Source organism: Neodiprion pinetum, chromosome 2 (genome assembly GCF_021155775.2).
Source record: "Neodiprion pinetum isolate iyNeoPine1 chromosome 2, iyNeoPine1.2, whole genome shotgun sequence".
In the NCBI taxonomy this organism is placed as follows: Eukaryota; Metazoa; Arthropoda; class Insecta; order Hymenoptera; family Diprionidae; genus Neodiprion; species Neodiprion pinetum.
Window position 1 is genome coordinate 12,103,300 of NC_060233.1, and position 24,835 is coordinate 12,128,134.

At 36.3% G+C, this 24,835-nt stretch overlaps 2 protein-coding genes across 5 annotated transcripts; one reads left to right on the forward strand and one right to left on the reverse strand.

Annotated features, from left to right (window-relative positions):
* Positions 1-317: 317 nt before the first annotated feature.
* LOC124211253 (ubiquitin-conjugating enzyme E2Q-like protein 1) lies at positions 318-7,774 on the forward strand. 3 transcript variants are annotated; one of them, XM_046610118.2, is made up of 3 exons: positions 318-525; positions 4,051-4,735; positions 6,688-7,774. In XM_046610118.2, exons 2-3 carry the CDS (start codon positions 4,073-4,075, stop codon positions 6,814-6,816), a joined length of 792 nt encoding a protein of 263 aa, XP_046466074.1. In that variant the 5' UTR covers positions 318-525; positions 4,051-4,072; the 3' UTR covers positions 6,817-7,774. The 3 variants fall into 3 exon arrangements, with proteins under 3 accessions (XP_046466074.1, XP_046466075.1, XP_046466076.1); XM_046610119.2 differs by lacking the exon at positions 318-525 and adding an exon at positions 532-954; XM_046610120.2 differs by lacking the exon at positions 318-525 and adding an exon at positions 1,256-1,438.
* Positions 7,432-23,260, reverse strand: mnd (L-type amino acid transporter minidiscs). 2 transcript variants are annotated; one of them, XM_046610117.2, is made up of 9 exons: positions 22,738-23,260; positions 21,038-21,991; positions 16,579-16,797; positions 14,777-15,047; positions 14,160-14,283; positions 13,847-14,047; positions 10,797-10,946; positions 9,278-9,455; positions 7,432-9,171 (listed from the first exon to the last, which is right to left on the reverse strand). In XM_046610117.2, the coding sequence occupies exons 2-9, from the start codon at positions 21,291-21,293 to the stop codon at positions 9,110-9,112; spliced, it is 1,461 nt and encodes a 486-aa protein (XP_046466073.1). In that variant the 5' UTR covers positions 21,294-21,991; positions 22,738-23,260; the 3' UTR covers positions 7,432-9,109. The 2 variants fall into 2 exon arrangements, with proteins under 2 accessions (XP_046466073.1, XP_046466072.1); XM_046610116.2 differs by having other exon boundaries at positions 21,038-21,635; positions 21,729-23,260.
* Positions 23,261-24,835: the final 1,575 nt, after the last annotated feature.

A 24,835-nucleotide genomic window follows, 5' to 3' on the forward strand; every position in this document is an offset into this window, starting at 1 on the left:
ACCATAATTATATCGTAGTTACTGCAACTGGGGATCATTCAACAGTACTCAAGTATTTATTGCTATTATCATATTATACCGCATTACTAGCTAAGTTAACATAATTTTCTAAAGTCTTTTCACATGGCGCATCAATATGTATATCGCGTCCAATGCACATTCCCATGATCGTCAATCGTCATCATATTATCGATGTCCAAATAATTGATCGAGGCATAAAACAATAAAACGGTGATCTTTGACACGGGAAGAAGAACCATTTAATATCAACAATGGAACCGGATCGATACTACAGCCCTCCTCTCACTCCTCCGCCATTCGCCGCAGTCTCAATTCTGCCTCCTGGCTTGAATCTCCACGTTCTGTTCACTCTCCTACCATGCACTCTGAGCCTCGACTTCCATCGTTCTAAGTTCATCCTGTTTTCAATGAGGGTGGAGACTGCGCCCCTTTGCGGGGCTGTCCGGATCGACGTTATTGCTTAAATAGTCCGATGGGGTGCTTTGATCGGAGAGGTTGAAGTGGGTGAGTGTCGTTCTCGATTCACTGTATCGCGCGTGTTTAATAAATACGTATTACACGTACATTTTTATGAGTGTACAGGGTTCGTGAATTCATTCGGAAAAGTTATTCTTCGCGTTTGTATTCAACGTATGACAATACTCGTATCGTGTGGTCCACACCAGTATTGCAATATTTTAACGAAATTGTTTTCTTTGTGCATCACACCTCATCCCGACTCTCCCATTCGGCGGACATATATTTTTCTAAACTCTAACTGATCGGCGCGATGCTCCCCGTTCGGAACTTGTGACGGTTCTTGAGAGTCAAGACAAATAATGTAAACATATTCCGCATATAAATTAATTGCTGTGAGCTACTTCCATACGTGTTTGAAATGAAGAATACGAGTGGATGCAGTCTAAATTTAACTCGAGTTGGTTACATATATAGGTATATAGATACGTAGATGCAGTTTAGATGTCTAATTTCGGGTGGATGAGAATCAACACTCTGCTTCCCATTCTTCTCTTTCTTTGTTTTCAGTCTTTTGAACTTTTAATAAAGGCAAACCATAACTCGAGATTCTCGTCGAACTTCTACCGTTTCAGTCTGAAAGACTTTCTCCTTTCTGGTAAAGCCCCTTAAGTTGTGTATACATACATACATCTGCGCTCTATAGGGACATACATGCATACATATGTGCATTTCAGGTTAGCTGCACCTAACGATATATGTGCGGTGGAGTAGTCAGTTATCTCTTGTGGATGAGTCTTCTGCGATAGCTTCATGCTTACTGCTATTCTAACATATTGTGATAATAAATCAACGACAAGTTTATCTAGTGTAATTGATCAACAAAGTGAATATGCAATTTTTCCGAGGTGTCCACGGATTAATTCTATCTTGAGAATATTAAATCCACTCGAAGTATAGTGTAATTATCACCCAGATGTGACGTAAAGTTTATAAGACGATTTCCTCAAAAATAATTAAATAATTAAGTGGCACAAAATCACCTTCAACTGACATTCGAGTCAAGTGCTACTTGGGTATTTAATGACCTGTGAGGAAATCATTTTTATATAGCTTCATACCATTTGCAGTTACAGGCACAGTTTTTCAAAGTCACATGAGTATCATGTCATGTGATAGCGTTCAGAGCGTTTCGAATTCATTTCAATTCGTACAGTGTATTAGAGTTTTGAAATTGGATTAGCCATGAAATCGAAGAGAAGAATTCAGAAAGGCCGTACATGCCATTCAGAAAAAATTCTTTACACAACATTGGCTGTGGCATATAATATATACTTTTTAAAGAATCTTTTTTTTGTGAAAAAATGGCACAGCCTTCGTTAATCCTCCTCTTCAACTATTCTAATGTTATGGAAGAATAACTCAGTTTATAAATAACGATTAAGACGAATATATAACATTATTATACCACTATTAAGAGGATGCCATAGTCAGTCTTTACCAACTGAGTAAAATGACACTTATTTTGACTGTTATCAAAGTCTACACAGCACTAAGGTCAATGTAGCGTAGTTGCGTGATTCTGTGTCTGATGCCGAACAAAATTTTCCAAAAACTTTTTGGTTTCATGTAAAAGAATTCTATGAAATTTATTCCAGCAATAAGTTACAGCAATACCTTTCTTGGCAATATTGTTGTGTAAAACAACTTTTTTTTTTATATTCATGCGGAATTTTCACATCAGTGATGCATAGGCTTGGATAATACGTTGACTGAAGAATATACAGTCAACGAATAAAAGTCAAAATAAGTGAGATTTCACGCGGTCGGTAATGACGGACTATCACATCCTCTTAAGATGTAAACTTCAGGATTGTTTAAAAGGGACTTTTTTCGCGTCATTCTTGCAGCGTTACTATATTAGTACCAACCCATGAAGCGTACGTACGAACCCCAAATTTTGACGTGTCATGCCAGCGCGAATGACTGAATAATGACGCCATAATAATGGTGCGCTTTAGCTATTATGAATTTACAGATACTTTTAGTAATTTTTATCAACAAATTATATACCTAAAACACTCTTTCCACGGTGTGAATTGATTTTAATCCTTTTGCCTGCAACATCGTGTGAGAGACGTGGAATGGTTCGTCGTGTGATCGAACTGGCTGTTGATTACAGCACGCGCCATCCGAACTTAAATCGTAGGGTAAGGGGTTAAGAATGAACGGGCGGTACCGTCCGAGGCCAAAGTTAAAGAAAGAAAAAAACCATTGAAAAATCTCCAACATTGTTATTTGGACCAATGATGTGGAATACGAGCAAAATAACATTCTTTTAACTATGTTCTATAAATGAATCTGAGCAAATTTGAATAATACAAGCCAAGATATCAGCAGTTTGAAAAAAGCTTTGATGATTGGAACTTTCGATATGATAAAACTCTGGTGTTTCTGATCCGATTATGATGTTGTTGGACGTTGTTTGTTCACCACGAAGATCTCTAGAGATCGCCCGAAAGAATTTTTATTAATTATAGTATCTCCAAAGTGGATAAAAAGTAGATTGTGCACTTGGGAGGCAAAGTAGGTCTTTCTACGCCGATCGTAAGTTTGCCATATGAGTGGTATGCGAGCGTGTGCACAAACCGGAGAAAGATATTGAAAATATGTGAAGAGGAAAAGACTTTTTCTCCATGGTGCACACGATACTTTATGTAACGAAATTCTTTTCCATGCATACAATAATTCGAATACATGAGTACAACGATATTACGAATCCATACTTTTATTTTTTAAAGGCCACGCTTTTCAAATACATTGTCGCATAGCAAATTTTATGAACGGTATCTACAGAAAAACTTACGAACTTTTTAATTTTAACACGGTTTTTCAACAAAGTGTGGCATACAAGTTTTTTTTGTAGTGGACAAAAAAGATTACTTTTAAGTCCTAGGTCGGACTCCGAAGCTCTATTTTTGCAGTGTCCCAAAAACAATTACTTTACATAGAGAACGCATTTTTGTAAGTACGATATAACAGATTTTCGTCAACAATTAGATTTATACATTGTTATAACTTGTATATTATAATGTAAAATATCGTAATGGTTTTTGAAACAATTTTTCAAGATCCGATGATCCAGTATAATGAGCCCGAAATATGAGATTCGATTGAAAAACGCCGAAGTAATAATTTTGAAAGTTCCAATTATATTAAGTTTTCTTAAATTGTTGATATTTTAAGTTGTGATATTCGAATTTGCTTGGAACCATTCCTATTGCAAAATAAACATGCTATTTACTTGTGTTTGTCATTATTTGCACCAACGCTGTTGGGGCCTTTTTAAACGGTTTCTTCTCCTATCGCAACTTTTTTTTCAACACAGACACTGCGTCCTACTAATTCTTTTTTGATTTCAAGTAACGCGAAGTCGCCTAAAATGTTGTTCCGCGTATTCTGAAGATTTTAAAATTCGTGAAGTGTATACGGGAGTCCTGATATCCGAGCAAGTGACCCTCTAGAAATTGAAACAATTGTTGCGAATACCTGACTGAATGGTTTTTATTCCAGACTTTAAATCGTCAGAACAACGATGACGACGAGATCGAAGGACAAGGTTGTCGCAGCATTCAGGAAGTTGTTCCGCACCTCAGAGAAGATCAGTGAACAGGACGGGGCGAGTGGCGGTCCGACAAACTCCCCGTCGCGTCACTTGTTGAGTCGCCATCATCGGCCGGACGTTGTTACGCCGTCGAATTCGGGACCGCAGGAGATGCCAGGTTGCAGCAGCCACTCGAGCAGCTATTTTTTCAAAGCGAAAAAGTCTGGGGCTAGCTGCTCGCAGACAGCAGTTACCGCCGTTCCGGAACGTGGCGTGCGGTTGCGACGTCTGATGAAAGAGCTCAGCGAGGTTCAGAGGCTTCAGCATCGACGGGATGCCGCTTTCAGCGCTGAGCTGGTGAACGACAACCTCTTCGAGTGGCACGTTAGGCTGCACAAAGTCGATCCCGAGAGTGAATTGGCCGCAGATATGCGTGAGCTTGAAGTGCCCTACATATTGCTCCACGTTATATTTCCCGAAAACTTTCCGTTCGCTCCACCCTTCATGAGGGTCATTTCACCCCGTATCGACAAGGGATTTGTCATGGAAGGAGGCGCCATTTGTATGGAACTTCTCACTCCCCGAGGGTGGGCCAGCGCCTACACCATAGAGGCTGTAATCACCCAGTTTGCCGCTAGTATCGTTAAGGGTCAGGTGAGAATATTTAAATCGTGCTATTCTTCTTTTTCGTTTTCTTCTACCTTTTGACTATGTGGAGAGAAATGCTAAAATCATGTTTATATCCCTGGCACAGTACTAAAAATGTGAATTTCTGACAATATCTCAGTTTTTCTAAAAAAAAATCTCTGACAATTTTTATCAATCTCTAGAAATTTCGTAAAAATATGGAAAAACCTCGAAAATTTTCAGAAAAATCTTAAAGTTTCATAATTCTATTTTAAAGAAGAAATATTCTTTTATATGTTTGTCCGGATATTCCCAGCTGTATTTCAGAAATATTAATTACAGGCTGTTTCCCAAAATTGTCTAATTTTTTTCAGAGATCCATCCTTGTTTTTATAAGGCAGTTCCCTTTGCAAATATGTAGAAACATTGGAACACAAATTTTTTCAGATGCGAGATACAAAATGGTCTTCTAACAAAATATGATTTTTCTTCAGAAATTGGTGCGAGTTTCACTGCTAGCTCAACTTGGTGAGAAATAGTCAAACACTCAAAAATTCGGGGTTGTTCAGATTTCCAATGAAAATGATATCTCAGTGGAACATTAATATTTTCTTCCACAAAATCTCAAAAATTTCTGAAAGTTTCTCAGATGTCATTTGAATAATTTAAACCTCCAGAAATAATATAGAAGTTTCCTCAGTACATGTTGTCTGAAAAAATGCAGGTAAATTACTGATAAATTTCTAAAGAAAAATCATAATTTTTAATTTTCTGAGAATCTTTTTCATCAGTCATTCATGTTCGTTGCCCCAGCGATGCGAGATTCTTAAATTCAGAATCTGGTAGCATCAATGATAAAAGTGGTTTTTTTTATCCCATATTGTAATCTACATCGACTCAATATCACTAAATAAGGATCCAATACTTTGCATGACGTTTTCTGTCTCTTGATATGCCCATCAATTTATTTACGCACCCAATGCGGCGCCATATTAGCTCAACATCGACAACCACACTCTGGATCTCGATAAGTGATGATTTGCAAAAGTTTTGAAAATCAGACAGTTGCGGTGCTTTAGATTGATTGAATAACTTTTCTAGTCTTTGGGAAAAGACTTTATTCCACGCTTATTATGTCCGTTATGGATTATCGGTTTTGTTCGGATTAATTCTCGCTTAAACCTCGTTTACACGCGAAGGTTTGATCTTAATTTGATGAGGATCTTGGCGAGATACTGATTGATTATTGATATTCCATGAAATGTAATTTAATGAGAAATGTTAGATTGCTTGTTGTGTATAGTTGTAATTGAATAAAGATTAGGAGCGTGTCTGATGAGAAATTTCGTGGAAGAGTGTTGGTTGAAGTGTGAGTGGATTGTCGAAAGGAGAGAGGTTGAAACGAGGCCTGAGAGAAATACGGGGTTGCAGATAGCTGAACAAGTACATTCCTACTATTTGCGCGTCCAAGAAGACGTGAGAGATAGAAGATCAAGAGAAGTATTAGGTTACATGCTCAAGAGATGAAAGTAGCATTCCGGGTCACTGCCGGACGTAAAATGTTCATCATAAAAAAAATACTAGAAATAGTAGAAATATACAACTAGACTATGCAACGTAAGTCTCACTTTGTACATTCATAACTGTCATATTTTCAGAGATATTAAAAGTCACTCGCGATTAAATACCCTGTAAAAAGAGCAATAAATATATCTTCGACAATGCTGAAACGGTTGGAGTGAAATAGAAATTAAGTTTCTCTTACATACAATTATTCGACCTTCTTGAAGCCCTTGATTATTCAAATATTGTTTTTCCAGCACCTCGAAGGATTTTCAAGACGACGTAGTAATTCGCAATTAATTAATAATTGTGCATTCAAATGACGACAATGTAATTTTTTAATCAATAATAATTGTGTGTACGATCCATGATTACATTAAGCAATAATTCAACTTCCTCGATGTTAAATGTTGCAGGGGCGCATCGCAAGGAAGACGAAAAGCCATAAAGAATTCAACCGAAGATCGGCCGAGGAATCTTTCAGAAGTCTTGTTAAAACACATGAAAAATATGGTTGGGTTACACCTCCGTTAGCCGAGGGCTAAATCCTTCGTCTTATACTGCTCAATTTGAAGTTGTCATAACGTTTCTAATCCGTACAAATACATCGTGATCGCGAAATATTTTTGTTACGTTCCATATCTCATACGTTTTTTTACTCAATTATTACAACATGCTTATGTGAAGTGAATTCATAATTATAATGAATACGCAAATTGCAGTATGTATGATGATTCATAGATTATGCAATACAGTGGATAAAAGAAGAGACGGCAAAAACTTTATCCATTTTACTAGTTACACATCATTGTGATTTCCGTTTTGGTTCTTCGCTAGATTATTTTCGATGTACTAAAAAATCATATCTACAGTAAGGTACATGTTTTACAAGATTGTAGACTGTTGTCCGTTACTAATCCGATTCCGTACTACGTCTCAAGAGGAAACTGTTCCCGTTCCTATGATAATTATTGGGATCCTTAATATGGGCACGGTTAGGGAAATATGGCGTCGGAAGTGTCAATCAGCTGATCGTTTTAGGTAAATTTAATAATAATACGGCGCATAAGACATCGTGCGAACTCTCCAACTCTCATTTTGTGATATGCAGTTAGTGTAGGGTAAAGTTCGGGATAAAAAATCATTTTTATAATTAAATACGACGGCCATGAAGGTGAACGCCATATTTACTGTCACACGATCGTGTCTCTTGGATTTAGGGATCCCGAGCGCAGTTACACAAATTTCGGAATATAGTACTTCGGAAACATATTTAAGTATAAATTACATTCACACGAATATGTAATATTGATAATTGGAAAGTGGCAACAATTGTTTTCGAACGATTGCACGCTTTCCTTGTTTTTATATGTATTTAACCGTTACATAAATTGTTAAAGAAAATGTTTAGGCACCTCTGTTTATATAAATCTCTCTAGTCATGTAATATTTCTCTAAATATCACTGTTCTATATGTGCCAAATAAATATTATTATACCCGTCTCGAAACGAACAGAGTAAATACGTGACCGAATGAAAACCGGAAAGTTGAATCGTTGTTCATTCATTCACGATTCTGCTCTGCATTATTATTATAATCATTATTTCAATCATTTGAACATCGTTCTTTCAAACCAATAAAAACTGATAGGTAATATATATTTTATTGCAAAATGTACTCAAACACCGTAAGAGTAAAAGGTGGTAGAGTTTACGTTGTTTATTCCTATATCGATTCCCGTTGCGTCTTCTATAAATTTATTTAAAACAATATTATATTTCTGTACAACATTTCGTTTTCATTCAGTAATTTAACAAGTTAATTTATACATGAATTTAGAATTTTGCATTTTCCCGTTGCTTGTGCGGGTTCCTATTTATATATAATACACATTTGTATAATAATATGTGCAAAAACCTTCGCACTAATTTCGACAGTTACTTAAATTATTAAAGCACTTTATGGGCCAAAAGGCGCCGTCTGATATCCCCGGTATACAGAGTTATTTCCTTCACCGTGCAATGGAATACAAAGAGTCAGTTCGTGGATACTGATTAAACTTGTAGGAGTGTTTCCTTGGCCCAAAATATAGAGCTCCTGACGTATAGTTTCACCTAACGGGCCTTCGTTCGAGCAATTTACAATAGATCAGATCGTCGAAAATTCATAGTTACTTCACTGGTGTTCTAAAATAATCTATCCGTAAACACTTGAATATATGAGATTCTATAATTGAAAACGTCAACAGAGGCCAACGAAAATTAATATTTAAGGCACAATATACGACACGTGTCATTTAACCCTTTCAGTCATGCAATTCAGTTTTCAGATAATAACCAAATTCAGGATTTTGCTTGGAATATATAATGAAAAAAAAAGAAAGAATAACAGTGTGCCACAATAGTGGCTTCTGTAACTGAAAAGGTTAGCTGCTCATATACTCAATCATAGCTGGAGTGAAGAGAGGCCTAGAAATTAGAGTAGAATTCATAATCCGAAAATCTGATACTCTCGTTGTCAGATCAAATATGGTATCCGCATCGACTTTTGTATAACAATTGTGATGATTGTCTAATCTGCCGTTTGAGTGACAGTTTCGAAGAAATATCTCTGTTACACACTGAGTGAAAATACTCATTGGTCAAGTTAATTCTAGCAGAAATACCATTTTTTCTTTAATAGGCACATATTAAATCTTGTAGCTCGCGATGCACTTTCGCGATTGCCGATCGTTGATTCGGTATAGTTGATGGTATTTCAGTTAGGTGAACAGGTACAAATACTCCTTGAACCCGGAATAAAAATTCTCGATAAATATTACCTTAGTTCTCCTTTCGTCAGTCGGCTTTGCTCTCGTGAACGCACATGAACATCTTCGCACAAGTCATGTTCAGTTCATCTGCAACAATTTTATCCGAATTTTCACTATAGTTACGAGAAAAATTATTTATTTTTGCGTAAAAATAGGTGAAAAAAAAAAAAAAAAAAAAAAAAAGAAAACTTACGAGACGCCGCGACGAGCCATCTTGGTTTTCTTTTCCACTGTATGAAAATCAGGTACACCGGAATACCCGATAGTATCAGTACAGTTCCCACACCAACCTCCCACGGCGATTCATAGCATGGCAGCACAACGAGGAACACACAGATCATGAAGAATACAATCGGCAAGGCAATGTAAACCTGTGACGTGGAAATCGAAAAATTGCTTAACGTATATGTTGCAGAATTCAAGTTGACTATAAATACTGAATAATATTGAAATCAATGGTATTTTATTTTTACAACTGTGTCCACTTTGATTCTTATTCAATTTTCACTTATAATCCAAAAATGCCGAGAACTTTAGAATCTTCGAGAATTTTGTTTAAAAGATCATACAGTGAAACTTCTCTTAACGGATACCTCCCAATAACGGATTCCTCTTGACAACGGACAGTCTAAAAATTTCCAGCAACACAATTTACACGTTAACGTTGTTCTGAATAACAGACACTCTTCAATAATGGACAATATTTTCAGTCTCAAATGTGTACGCTATTGGGAAGTTTCACTGTATGTACAGCTACATGCACACCGGGGTATTTTGTTTAGAAGCAAGACTTTTTTACTTCCATGTAACAATGTTGTCGTATAAAATAAAAAACAATATTCTCGCATAAGAATCTCTTAAATCGGACTTTTATAAGTCGTTCTCGGGATTCGCATGTTTTCCATTTAAATAACATCACTCAGCCACGTTTGATGATACGAACTCGATTCTGGAAACATTTTGTAAATAATTGTATTTTTCAAAAAAGTGTATTGCTTGAATTTATATTGCAAAGTCAATAGTTTAGTCACTACATACGTTTGAAGATCAAATTTGATATATGATTGACAAGTATGACTGGATATATTATTTCAGAGCAATCTTTAAAATTATTCATATAGTTTCGGATCGAAAATATTTTTAAATAAATTACAGTATTTCAGAAGTTTTGTAATTTCGAACTGTGAACTATGATGAGTTTTTCAGTGATGGCGAAGGTGTGCAAAGTCCTGAAATAGCAGTTGGCCTATTTCAAGTCAAAGTTGGTCAATCATGCAATATATTAATAAAATGTGGGCAATTAGAGACGAAATGCTACTGATCAGAGCATGTATTGCGTCGCTTGCATGTGCTTAGACAGTTACGGAATTGTAGTTGGATCGTGTATCGAAATTTCGTGAAATTAAATGTTCTTTCCACACTAAACTAACCACGGTGGTTGAGTGTAATGAGTTTTGATGCCAAGTCAGCGATTGAAATGTGATACAGCGAAATTTCCCAACAGCGAACACTTTCGGAACTGAAAATATTGTCCGTTATTGAAGAGTGTTCGTTATTCAGAACAACATTAACGTGTGAATTGTGCTGCTGGAGATTTTTAGACTGCCTTGTAAAGCGGAATCTGTTATTGGGAAGTGTCCGTTAAGAAAAGTTTTACTGTAGATGGTTTTTTGAGTTATTTATGTGTTACGTTGGTAAGTCTGAAGATTCACCTTTATCGGACGATGGAGATCGGGGCACTTGTGTCTCAGCCAAAGAAGACCAGACACTGACAATGTAGTGAATACAGCTTCCACAAAACTGACGTAGGTGATCAGTGAACTAACGTTCTCGATAACCAGGAGAACCAATGTTATGATGCACTATAAATCCGAAAAACATGTGCAAAAATACGAGATAAGAAAACACGGTCATTATTCAAAATTATTTATAACAGTAATGTTCTTACAATTAGGTTGATCAGTATGTTGTAAATAACGTATATGCAATGATGAGCTGTCCGCAGGTATGAAAACGACACGGATTAAAATACTTTACAACTCGGTTTACGTAAGTTGGGAGCTGATGGTTCAGAATTCGTCATATTTAGGACGTTATTAAATTATAAATGTGGTTTATGTTACATATTTTATTGCAGATTGGCTCGATTTCATAAAATGAGAGCACGAGAACTTTCACGTTGTTTTATGAGCCGTAATACCTGAGAAGTTCACCTAAATCGGTCAGCTGATTGCTCGATACGACGCCATATTGCTCAAACCTAACCCAAGTAATATTTACGAAAACAATAAAATAGTGACAAATCGCATGTGCGCCAAAATAGTGACAAGGCTAAAAGATTCAAGCGATAAGACGCAGAGTTTGAAAAATTCTGCAAAATTGTTTCTTTTGATCTTGTGAAATTTTTACCCTGCATAACACGAGAATGTTTACGTGTGGACACGTGCTTGTGTAGTAGATTCTTGCGCAGTGGTTAGTTATCTCTAAACCTCATACGTGATTTAATCTCACGTTACAATGAGCGTGTAATATCTGCATAGACTGCTGAGTATTAAAGTTGTCATTGCTCTAACGCAAGAACCGTTCTTGCAGTTTAAGGCGGAGGTCATGTCCTTTCAAGTGGTTCATTATTCAATAAACTTGATCTACTGGACCCCGTCATGTCAAGATCCATACTATTAACTTGATGCTTTCATAGAATTCTTACGGTATCGACGTTCAACATATGCAATACAATACGTGCAGTTTTGTATGTATTAAATCGTCGCCTACATCTTATTTGGTTCCATAGAAGGGTTAAACAATTATCGGTTTGCGTGTACATGACTGCATGATTTCTGGTGATTTCAGGTGCTTCGAAAGATTTCGTGAGTGGTGTACAGTTAGATTCCAAGGGTAATCAACCCCTGGGATTAAACCTTCTCATGCGCCAATCGCTGTTACATAATTGCCACTATGCAGCGACGATATTTACGCGAAACTGATAATTTTCATTGATCATCTATCATTTTCTTTCTCTGATGTTGGAATTGGTTGACAATGTTACCGCCAATGATTGCTAAATAGTTTTTAAGAAAAGTTTTTAATTGGCCGGCAGAAATGCCGAAATGTCCATGTGATCCAAAGAATCACGTAAAAATACGAAAAATCAATTTCACTAACAGAACTATCGCAACCACCCATATTTAACGCAACCGACGATTGTACCAATAATAAAATATAAACGATTTCACTAATTAGGATGAAAATTCGAACGCGACAGTGATGAAACTAAGTAGAATAATAGACAAATAGATGACAATCATTATAAGATCTGGTGGAACTTTGTTTAATTGACACGTGAGCAAAATAAATAAAAAACAACACTTGTATTCAACATTATTATTATGATTATTAATAACAATAACCACCTAGCACGCCATACCCTTTTGGGTATGTCTTCATAAGAGTGAAGGATGAGTTGGTACCCGTTATTGTGCGTCCGCAGTCGTCTTAAGATACAGTCGTACATATGCGCATATTTCCGTAGATAACCAAACACAAGAAGTTTCAGATTTCATGCAATGATGGATTATTTCAAATAATTGTAATTGAATCGAATGAAGATGTGAATTATATTTGAAAATTTTTACCAGCCGAATAAAGACAACAATTATTTGCAAATATTATGATAAAACTGCAATTGGCCATTAATTAGAAGTGTAATTTACATTTGATTCCGCTCCAATCACAAAATAAAAAACTTTGTTTTTTTTTTAATCAAAAAATAAAGGTGTGATTGGTATTTTGTTTCATCGGGATTACAAAATACAAATCGTATTTTCAATATATTTGGCCCACATTTTATTTTTAACTGGAATGTATAATCAACTAAAAATTCTAATTAGTGATGCAATTTCCTGAAATTTTTTTACATTATACGCTGTGCTACTTTCTTTAGGGGAGTTCATTATCAACTCTTCCGCTCGTATATTTGTTTTCGTTAGTGAATATAGTGCAGTTCAGGTAAACACGATTACACCTAGTACTAAATTCTGCTTTCTATTTCAAGAACCATTGACGATAATTCGAAAAATCTTTTTGCATCTTGTAGTAGAAGCAAGGAGCTGTAACTTTTTTCTAATTGTAAACGTTAACCGTCTCATTTTGACATACCGGCCCTGAAAACTTTGATTAATAAAAATTAACTCGTAGTCAATATTTAACCTGATTTAAATAATTTTACCTAATTTAAAGAAACTTCTGACAAATATCATGACGATTGTCACCTATTTGTCAATTCTTCTACTTAGTGCCTTTATTTATGTATGCGAAATTTGATCCTAAGTAAAATCCTTCGCATTTCAGTATCACGTGGTTCTGTTTGTAAATTAATTTTTGGCAATCTCATACATAATATCTTTAAATTGAACAAAAATTTAGCCTGGTGATACCGACGGTAGTTTAAAAAAATTTCTTTCCAGCCGACTGTCGTCACAACACCGAAAGTATGAGCGTGGCTAGAGCAACATGGCGCCGCACTGGGTGATCAGCTGATCGGTTGATCCCCAGTTTTAACTAAATTAAACGAATAAAAAAGAAGAGAAAAGTCCGGCAAGCTGCCAACATTTGTTTCGGTACATTTAGTTGATAAAGAGTGAAATAAACGTTAAAAAACCACTTCAATAATCAAATATGGCCTGCTTAGCATATGAAAATTTCTAACACCAGGTGGCGTATTTCGATATTTTTCAGTTTTGATGCGCATATTAACCATACTTACAAGAAAGATGAGAGACGGCATGGGTGTCAAATTGTTGACGTTGATGAGGGCAATGGCAGTTGGAAGATGGCCGTTTCGTGCGCCGACAAAAAATAACCGAGAGGATGCAAAGATGGCGCCATTCAGGGCTCCAAACGTCGAACAAGCTACGAAGAATGGCATTATCCAAGACATCACACCCAACAATTTGTTCCCAAATTTCTAAAACATGCGATAATAATTTGAGGGTCGTTGACGAGGCTTGATTCATACCTAAAGATTGTAGACTATGCACTTATTGCGCATCAAAAGTTTGAGGAAAAATGAAACTCACCACCGCGACAGCATCCGATACTAGAATTTCGGATTGGGTCAGAACTGCGAAATAGGCTACGTTTGCCAGGACGTAAATTATTGTTATCAATGGCAACGATATGCATATCGCCTTAGGTAGATTCCTGGAAAAGAAAAAAACAATCGTTCACCGTGATAAAACGGTCATATACTCTCATTAGAAATTATATATGGAAATGCCCCTCGAATCTTAACATAACTGAAGTTGTGGTCGGTTATCTGGCCACAATATTTATAATAAAATAATTTTCAGAATTTTCTACGAACTTATTCAGTAGGTAAATCTCGATAGTTTCTTAATTTTTTATTCAACTTGATATTCCTTGAAAACGTTTGAAAAATTTTCAAAATTTCAGTTTCATCGGAAATATTCTTCTACAGATGTCTAAATTTCATGAGCTACATAAAATTTCCTGGAATTCTTCAGATATTATCAGATTGATTCGAATTTTTCATGCAGAAATAAAATAGAATTTTTCTCAGATACATCCGGAAACGTGTAGGTTATATTTCTGAGGAAATCCCTTTGAAAAAATGATGAGAAATTTGAGGACGTAATCGTGCAGTAAATTTCTAGAATCATTATGGGGCATTTACTTGTATGGATCTTTGAGCTCCTCTGTGACAAAGTTTAGGTAATTCCATCCAGAGTAGGAAAACAATCCTGCGTAAGCTGCTAACGCGATGTGCCCCGGATCAGTGTTGGTTCCAGCCATCGGTTGGCGAAAATTTTCAGTATTTCCCATACAAAGCCACACTAATCCAGCGACGATTATGATGAGCAGTGCGAAGATCTTCGTTCCGGTAAATATATCTTGAATCCGAGTTGCCCATTTCACGTTGTAGCAATTTATCGCTGTCAGTAAGCCTTGGCCGTGCATTTAGAAAAAATCTCATTTCAAAAACAGTTCTACATACCAACGTCAGTTTAGATTGTTTCTAAAGCATTATTTCTCACGAATATTGAAATTGATCTACAATTCAAAATGTTTGCGCAACTGTGTGTGTGTGTGTGTGTGTGTCACATATTTTTTGTTCCACGATAATTCGAGAACGAATGAACCAATTTAGATCGGATGTGATCCGCCAATTTGCCTTCATTCGGTTTATTGTTAGAATTGTTTCAATTTCCAGTAAAATCAGTCGAGTCCTTCATCCATTCATGAAAATGAAGTGTTTTTGTCTCACGCTAACTCGAAAATGAATGAACCTATTTTGAGGGGACTTCGTTAACTAATTTGGTTTTACTCAACTTAGAACTGATTAAATTTTGAATAAGATTGGTTTATTCATTAGATATTTTCGAAAGAAGAAGAACCAAATGAAACATCAACTTATTCCATATGCTACAACTGGATCGTAAATCTTCAAAAGTAATCACTCGAATGATCAGAGTACTATTGCTGTGAGATTCAATTATCATAATCGATTACAAACAATTTATTTCGACCCGTTTAAAGGGCTGGCATTAAATCCTTTATTGAATAAATAACGGAATAATGACTGGCATTTGACATTCTTTATCGGCACAATAAGTATATATACATATATAAAAAGTAACGATGCAGCAGTTACAAATTGAAGTGGCTAATTCGGTGTACCAATCTTAAATTAGCATTGATGAAAATTTCGTTGAATCAATTCAAGTCGGTCCAGTAATTGATTAGCGGATTTGCGGGGCAGTCAGATTTGGGGGTAGTGCAAAAATGTTTAAATAAATCAAGGGCACGTGTTTCGCGTCTGATTTTCTTCTGCATCGATCGTTCTTACAAAACGAGACTGAAGCTAGCAGCCAGAATCAGCAGCCAAACATTCTAATGTTCATTCGAATAAGGTAGCAAAGTCTGAAAAGCAACATTTTTCAAAATACTTTGAACCCCCAAATACTTTTATAGAATTGTGAGGATAAAACCGAACTGCATTTTTCTATTTCCAAAAAGTTCAACACCATTGGCGGCGAACTCTGGCTGCCAGCTTCAGGTTCATCTTATAAATTGTGTTAATCTGTTTTACCGTCTAGTACTGATTAACCCTTCAAGTCACAGGGGGATGCTCAGCGTCCTACCTCAAAAATGTCCATATCCTCACCTTATCGCAGTTTATTTACAACTTAAAATGATATTTGTTACTTCCTATAACCCCAATAGCCCCCGAGTAACAAGTTTCGACCAGAATCATCGAATTTAGATAGTTTTTTCCGATTTCACATCCGCCATATTGGATCCGCCATCTTGGATTTAGAAATGATCAAATTCCGACTTCAGATTCGTGATCAGCGACCCCAGAATCGCCCGAGTATCAAAATTCATGCCAAAACATTGATTTGAAATATGGGTGACTGAAAGGGTTTAAAGCGTGGGCATTTTCTCGTCGATAGAAATGCTAACTTTTGAACTCACATGTTATGACGGCGGCCAGAAGTCGAACTGCCAGATATGGAGCTGGACAATCGGGCCAAACGGGCTGCAAAATGTACTGCGCAAAAGTGAGTGCGGTTATTGCATTGCCTGTTGGAACCAGAATAAATAGGGCCACCCAAAGGTAGAGAAATGCAGGTAAAGGTCCGAAGGCGTCACTGATGTAGGCATAATCACCCCCGGATTTTGGGATCATGGTCCCTGAAACAACGTTATGACGTGTTAAGCGACATTCGAAAGCTAGGAGTTCCACTGCCGTTAACGTGCTGAAGAATCAGGCTGAATTTTGTAACGTTATTGTAACGATGCCTCTTTGGATAAAGTCGTTATTTTGTAATTTTAGGATTATTTGAAATTTAGTATAAACTGTTAATACAGCATCAACAAACTTAGATTTTGGAAATTCAACTTCTACAGGTATTCCAAAGGTGCAACGTAGTAATTTTTCTTTCAACGCTTCGATACATGAACGTTATTAACTTCAGCCTCGTGGTGATGAGACAAAACTTAAATAATTGTAATTGCTCTCACATTCTGAAACAATTAGTGTCAGCTAGTTTTTATTGCACTTTATACGCCACAGCTAATCCTCCGTCTTATTTGTCACCCGCAGATATAAAGTTTCGGCGTCTTTCATCGCGAATTATTTTCGCCCTAGCGAATAAAAAATCTCAGAAACATATCACGAATCCAGACAATTCCAAAGATTTAAAAAAATATTTTTGAAAATGTTTAAAGTATTCTGAGAATATCTGTGGGATTTTAAGTAATTGTGGAGAGTTTAAAAAAAAAAAATATTCAGCATTTCGAAAGTTCAATTTCTATTGAATATCATAAAAAGTTCGATTACTTGTCCCTCCGACTATTTTTGACCAAGTCTAATTCAAAGTAAAATCGGACGAATTTCTAAAGAAATAGTAGACTGTGCATCAAAGAGGCTAAGTAGGTTTTTTTACACTCATCGTCAGCGTTAGGTTTGCAATACGAGTCGTAGGCAAATATTGCAAATACGCGTGACGAAAAGGACTTTGCCTCCATGGTACGTAAGATACTTTATGTAACAAAAGTATAGTTGACAAGTTTTTTTTTCATGAAGTAGCACTAGAATGTAACATTGCCCTTTTTCGTACTCTGACGCTTTTCTTTTGTACTGTCACAGAAATTATTACTCAGTCAAAAAAGACGCGTAAACCATATTTGCGTTAAATGTACTCATATTTTTCCAGGATTTCATCTTGTGTCAAAAATGTCAAAGAATTCGAGTTCTGGTTTATTTCCGCAAATCTGCAGGAATCAACTTTCTGCATTTAAAATAAGATATTTCTACAATAATGTTCCTAGAAATTATTTGAATTTGTCAGAGATCATTCGAGGAAACCGAGAAACTGTTAGAAATTCACGTTCCGAGTGTATTTATTGAAGTTTCTGAAAATAATTTTTGCTAGGGTAACGTATACAATGTGATCGATTGAATGGTTTCAACTTTTAGGGTAAAAGAAAATTACACTTGGGATTCAATTTCCCGTGATAGTGGAAAAATTCGTTGAAATTTCATCAATTTCGAGTTTTCATTTCATTCTTTCCTCGGTCTTCAAATATTGCGCATTCAAAGTTTGAAAGACATTCCTCAAATTATCAACAGTTAGCACTAACATTCCACCAAGTTTAAACAAATTCTGATAAAGTCAGGATTTCTCTTCGAAATTAATAAAATTATCTCCGCGCTCGCTTGTTTTCATTTTCTTATCGTTCCCATTGCACGTAGATACGTAGCCGTAGCTAGTGTACCTAATTGTATCAATACTACATCTGCAATCAGACATCAAACATTTATAAGTCGATCTGTTAATAACGCAAACGAGTCATGTGGATTTTCACCGATCATAATTATAACTCTATTTGTAAAGCAGATAATTCCATGTCAAGCAAATCAAACATGCCAGGGAGTTCAGTGCTCTTTTGTCTTTATTTTCTCAGCAAAACGGTTGACCGAAATTTTCCATTTTTCCAAAGTTATTTGCTGCGACAATTCCATAAATTTTTTTTCTTTAACATTAATTCACAGCTTTTCAGATTATTGTCTTTTCAGAATCGCGACTCCGAGGAGTGGAAGGGCAATTCTTTTTTCGGTTGGAACTTGTAGAATCACCTTCAGTTGAGTTGCTGTGTCTCGAAAACTATCAGATTTAAGACAGAGTATTAAGAAGAAAAAACTTGGAGCTTTTGAACTAGCTTCTTAACGCAAAAAAAAAATAGTCAATCGCGTCTCTCACCTCATCTATACGACTTTTTCGTTGTAAAGAAAAAAATTGGATTTGCGTCGACCAGAACATATTTATCGATATATTTATTGTCTTTGCGATATTGCCATATGCCATGCCTTCATTTCGTAAAGTAATAATCATAGCTTGTTTTTCAATACGAATTTCTTTATATTTAGCCATTGTTACACGTGAAAACTTTTCGGAGCCGGGAAAATGAAAAGAAATTGAAACACGCAGTTGCTGGAAATGTTCGTACGTTATATTCGCACACAACACTGTTGAGATTAGAACAAAAGAAAAAAAAATATCGACAGGTTCGTGTAGAACAATTGTTCACCTTTATACACTCAGTGTGAAGCTTACTAAGCTGTTTGTTTTATTTATCGTCTGGAGTTTTTGTTTACATCGTATCGAAGTCACGCAAAGTATTATATTTTGAATACGTTTCGACAATCGTACGTGCGAATGGTACGTGGTACAATTTGTTTGAATATTTCCTGTTACGAAAAGTTTCGACGTGTAAAATTGACTGAAAACAAATATAAAAACTTCGTATTGAAAAACGAAGCATTATTATTACTTTACGCAATCAAGGCATGTCATATCTAATTATCACGAAAAAATGAATGTATAGATAATAAATATGGTCTGGTCAGCGCAAATACCGCATTTTTTTACAGCGAAAAACTCGTATAGACGAGGTGAGAGACGCGATTGACTATTTTTTATTTTGCGTTAAAAAGCAAGTACAAAAGTTTGAGGTTTTTTTTGTAACACTTTGTCTTAAATCTGATAGTTTTCGAGACACGACAACTCAGCTGCCGATGATTCTCCAAGTTCCAGCCGAAAAAATTGCCCCTCCACTCCTCAGATTCCTGATCTAAAATTATGACAATTTTTTTTTTAATTCTGAACAACTTCGAGCTACTCCAGTGTGAATGTATGCAACTTTTTACCCTCTTGACAAATTACCTTATTTGATTTCTTTTTACACATAGTTTACGCAGAATTCAAATTCGAAATCGATATTGATCAGATTTGTTAGATTGTTTAACCGTCTGGAAGTAACCCTGAGCACTAATACCCAAGGCTTTTTTCGAAGGGCGGGGATTATATGCTTTAATAATTGGCTTTAATAAATAGGTCGAAAACGGGTTTAACATTTTACATATTATACGAATATATATAATAATTGTTTTCGGCATTGACTAGACGTGAAAAAATTAGGAAGAAAACTGAACGGTAAGCAAAAGGTGGTCATCGTTTTCCACTACACAAATAAGCGTCTCTATACTCTCTATATTACGTATAACGTTTATTGTACAAATGCAATTTAAAATCAAGTCATTTTAATATGAACTTTTATAGTATTAATTAATTATTGTGACTGTTATAGACACGAATTTAATATTCTTGTTTTCATGTATGCGTACTGCAATATTTTTGAAAACAGAAAAATAAACATATAATACCAAAGATTATATATTTTTGAATTTATTGAACACACCAAGTATATTTTTTAACAATAGAATTTATTCATTAAATTATGTACTAACAGGTAATAAAAACTTGACAATGAAAGCTTTCCGTTTCACTAATTATATTCCTCAAAATGTTAATATGTGATGATTACCACGATAAATCGAGCGACCAAAAATATAATCACTACGAATAAAAAAATTAATTCTTCAAAAACGTAGCGAAACCACCAATACAGTCTTGTAGAAATACATTTTTAGATCAAGATATTTTAGGATCGAGTTTTATTACTTGAAATGCATAAATAACCGACGTTAAAAAAGAAAAAGATTATTTTTGTTAATTTTTCACATTTCTTTTTGTATTGCCTTGTACTGAGTTTTTGAAAATTGAAATATTCACTCCGAGACAATACCATCGTATTCTCCACATCGTGACAATTGCATTTCACTGTTTAAAAAATATGAATTCTAATGGTTTCTACATAAGAAAAATTATTTACGAGTATAACTATCCAGGGTTGCCTAGTTGAAAAAATTTTCTCACCGTCTAGCAGACGATTAATTATCGCGGCACGTTTTGACGATTTTAACTATTCCCATCGAAACGGGGAAATGTGTTATTAGATATCCTACGGCCCTTGACCACACGTAAAACAGTTTTTATGATAGTAAAAAAGTGAAGGGAATGCAACTCACCCAATTCTGCATAACATAATGCACCAATGAGGCATAAGAACCCAGACGATATCCATATCAGCAAAGCTTGACCAACGCTTCCGCTGTGTTCGAGAACCGATTTGGGTGAAACAAATATACCCGCGCCAACGATTACCCCGACGATTATGGCAACACCGTCGAGCAATCCGAGGTCCTTCTTTAACCTGATTCCGTCATCCGAACTCGGGGTTTTTCGTAGCGGTTGCTGTTCCGCGGGTCCAACTTTGTCCGGCATTTTAGCGATCGGCGAAAGTTTAACGGTTGAAAATTTGAAATTCAAACGTTCCGAAGCTCGCGGGTCTCGCGTTTCGTATTTTAGGTATTTGGTTCAATAAGCGCGGGTGATTTCGTCACATTTATAATGAATCTTCTACAAGCAGCCTTGTGTATGTCAAAAACGTAGAGACGAACACCTGCCTCGTCTGCAGCGCGGCTTCGAGTAAACACGTGGTCGGTCTAGTCTTCCATCGCCACCGACTCCGTATGGCTGAAATTCGTTGCGCTGTGTCGTCAGCCGGACGGCTGTCGCTTCACCTCTGTGTGAATAGCTTCCCCGATCGCAGAAGCGTGTTCACGGCTATATAGCGGAAGAAACACACTGTCGAGCGAATGCCTCCCTCCTCTCCGCATTTGCCGTCGCCTAACTAATACGCGTGTGCACGCGGCTTACCTCGCCATGAGCCGGCCAAATCTGTGTTCGTATACCCCGCCACTTGCACACTCTCTCTCGCTGCGCCTGTGTTCGCCACTTCCCACCGTATTGCACCTTGCAAATCGAGAGTGAACGCGCGACGCCGCAACCTCGCTATACGTTCCAGCTCTTAAAACGGCGCGAAGAACCTGAGTCTGCACACGGGATAACTCTTTGCTGCTTGCGAGCTTTATCTAATTGCCTGCCAACCCTTTTATGGAGAAACGTGACGTTGGACCTTCCTGTTTTACCGACAAATTCAGGAAATCGTACTTCGCACAGAGAGAAACTTCGCACTCCTTCCTATCTAAACCAACTATACCTCTGAAAAACTACGCGAAATTACAGGGCTTAAGATCGCGCTGTGTAAGCGTGACGAATGTTCGGAAAATCAATGGAAACACTACAAATACACTTGCTACTGGTTGTATTTTTGCATCAGTTTTTAAAACTTTTATCAACGACATTAGCGCGATCATAAACCCTATTAATTTCCCTTGACTTTTGAAACGATTTCATATCTGACCGGGACAAGAAAATAACGGAATCATATCCAACTTCTTTTCTGCCCTTACTTATGAAATCATTTTTGTATTGTATGATCCCTGTCTATTGCAGATGCATTAGTTGAGCATATATGGTGTGAGCATTGCATGCAATAAATAATCATTTCAATCTTTATTATTTATAGAATTCGGAAAATATTCTGGATTATGGATTATACTATAATTGTCAAAAACCGAAAATGTCTCGGTCGGTAAGAATAGAACGATATAACATGCCTTGAAGTATAAGTTTCTTCTAAGCAACTTTCCGGGAGTTTAGAACGAATACGGAGTCAAACGAACTATCGCAGCAATTACTTCCATGCAATACTAACACCAGAAAAAACCACAACTTGACCGGTAGAGGAGAGACTATTACATACTCTTTAAATCGAAATTTTTATTAACCGATTCTTAGAAAAATTGCAGTAGAGATGCCTTACACCTTATGTTGAAAAACTGGGATTACTAAATTATATCTTCATTCAAAATATGTTTCCGATATTTTTGGAGTGGATAACCGGAGTTTATAATAATTTTTCAAAGCCTGTAAGTGTGCGTTCAAAATCTGTGACAGAATTTAATTACAAGGTGGCGATAAATATTTGCACACCAGGAAATAGGAATTAGGAGAAAGATATCGGGTTTCTAGCGTCAGTCATAATACGGTGTTACAGTCTTATACCGAGTAATCACTGCTATTTTTATATTATCCCGTAAAGGTCTCGAATAACGGCGGCACATGCTTGAATTAATGCATTACTCAATATCACTCGATGAGATATAAGCGAGGACTTAGCATGAAATTGATGGATTTATTCCCGCGTTGTTAAAATGCCTCCCTGTTTCATATTTGATCATAATCAGAGCATGCCACAGTCACGGTTGCAGCCGCACACGTATAATTCACAATTCGTTCGCAGCAGTTCAACTTCACCGTGGCGTCCGCGTGGCAGACTGAAGATGAGCATGGAACCCCGGCCGTGGAAAGATCCCTCGATCACTGGCGCGGACTTTACGGAGCGTTTTTGCGGCCAACGCGAGAGCGGGATACAGAACTGCGGAAATTCGCTTCGACGCCTATGCCGTTCTACGTCCACTGCAGGCTTCCGCTGCTTCCCCTGATCGAACGAACACAAACTGCGCTTCTTCTTCCACGACTAAACAACAAGCCGTGTGTTTACCGCAACCTTTTTACGCAACTTTTTACGCTATTTAAAATCTCTCGCGACTCTGGACCGTTCTTATCGCCAATCACGATGGTTTCAACAAACATTCATAATTTTTTCATCTAATTTCTCAGAAATATGTCATATTTTCGGACATTCCTGAAAAAAAATTTCGTTGCATAATTTCTGCAGGAAAAGTTTGAATTATTCCGCCACAATATCGCAGGGATATTATGAATTTTTATGGAATTTCTGAAAAAACGCGCATTCTTTCAGAAGTTCACTTTCTATTGAAAATCACAAAAACTCCGAGTTCTTGTCCATCTAATTACAGTACTTCATTTTGCATCAATAATCTGCTTGTTTTGTGATTGTACCGCGTTTGGAAAACTGCGCAAAAGTTAGAATTGATTAGGATACAGTTGAAGATAACTATTCTGAAACGCAGCTGAAAATATCTGGACACAGCTGTAAACGGATATTTTTTATGGAACTAAAGTTATGAAAACTTAAGATTTTTTAAAAATTATCAAGGTTGTGCCATAAATCTAACAAATTTAATTTTCTGCATAGAAATTAAGACACTTCCATGAAATTCCTGAAGATAAATAACAATTCATCAGATATTTTTCAGAAAAACAGAGAAACTATACCAACTACACATTCTGAATGACTCGTAGAAACTTCGGAAATTTTTGTAAACAATTTTTACCATGTGCGCACATTGAGTATTTATCAAGTTGAGATATTCGTGAGATACAATGATTAATTTCTCAAATTATAAACAAAAGCTTATATGTTGATTTTCTTTTTTCAAGTCGCTTCAAAATGGCGGGTAACTATCTGATTTACGGTGTTTGTTTGTTTGAAAACTATTTCTTAGAAATCCATTGAAACAGATTTTGCTGTTTCCATAGTCAATTCAATGTTGCTACTTATTCGTCAATACTTATGTCAATATTAAGACAATATCGAGAATATAAAGCATTTCAAGATACGAGCACCAGAATTTTTTTTTTTAATTCAAAATAATGCATCTTAGTGTGGGATTGCAGAGAATAGCAGTTTATTCTGTTCTGAATAAAATGAGTCGTCTTACAGTCAATTAAGCAATTCGAAACTGATAAATCCACATTTAAGGTGTTGGTTGAATTTTGGTTTTGCTCTTCTTTCTTGCATTATCAAGGAAATCATCGTAACTTGTGAATGTGAAAAAAACCAATGCACTTTTGCAGTAACGTATCGAGAACGGAAATCGGCACATCGCCAATATACTGCTGTGGTGGCGAATTAAGATTGGAAATATGATACCTACTTCTTCAAATTCGCACACGACATCCTTGAAATTTACTATTTTTCTTATCTCACATCC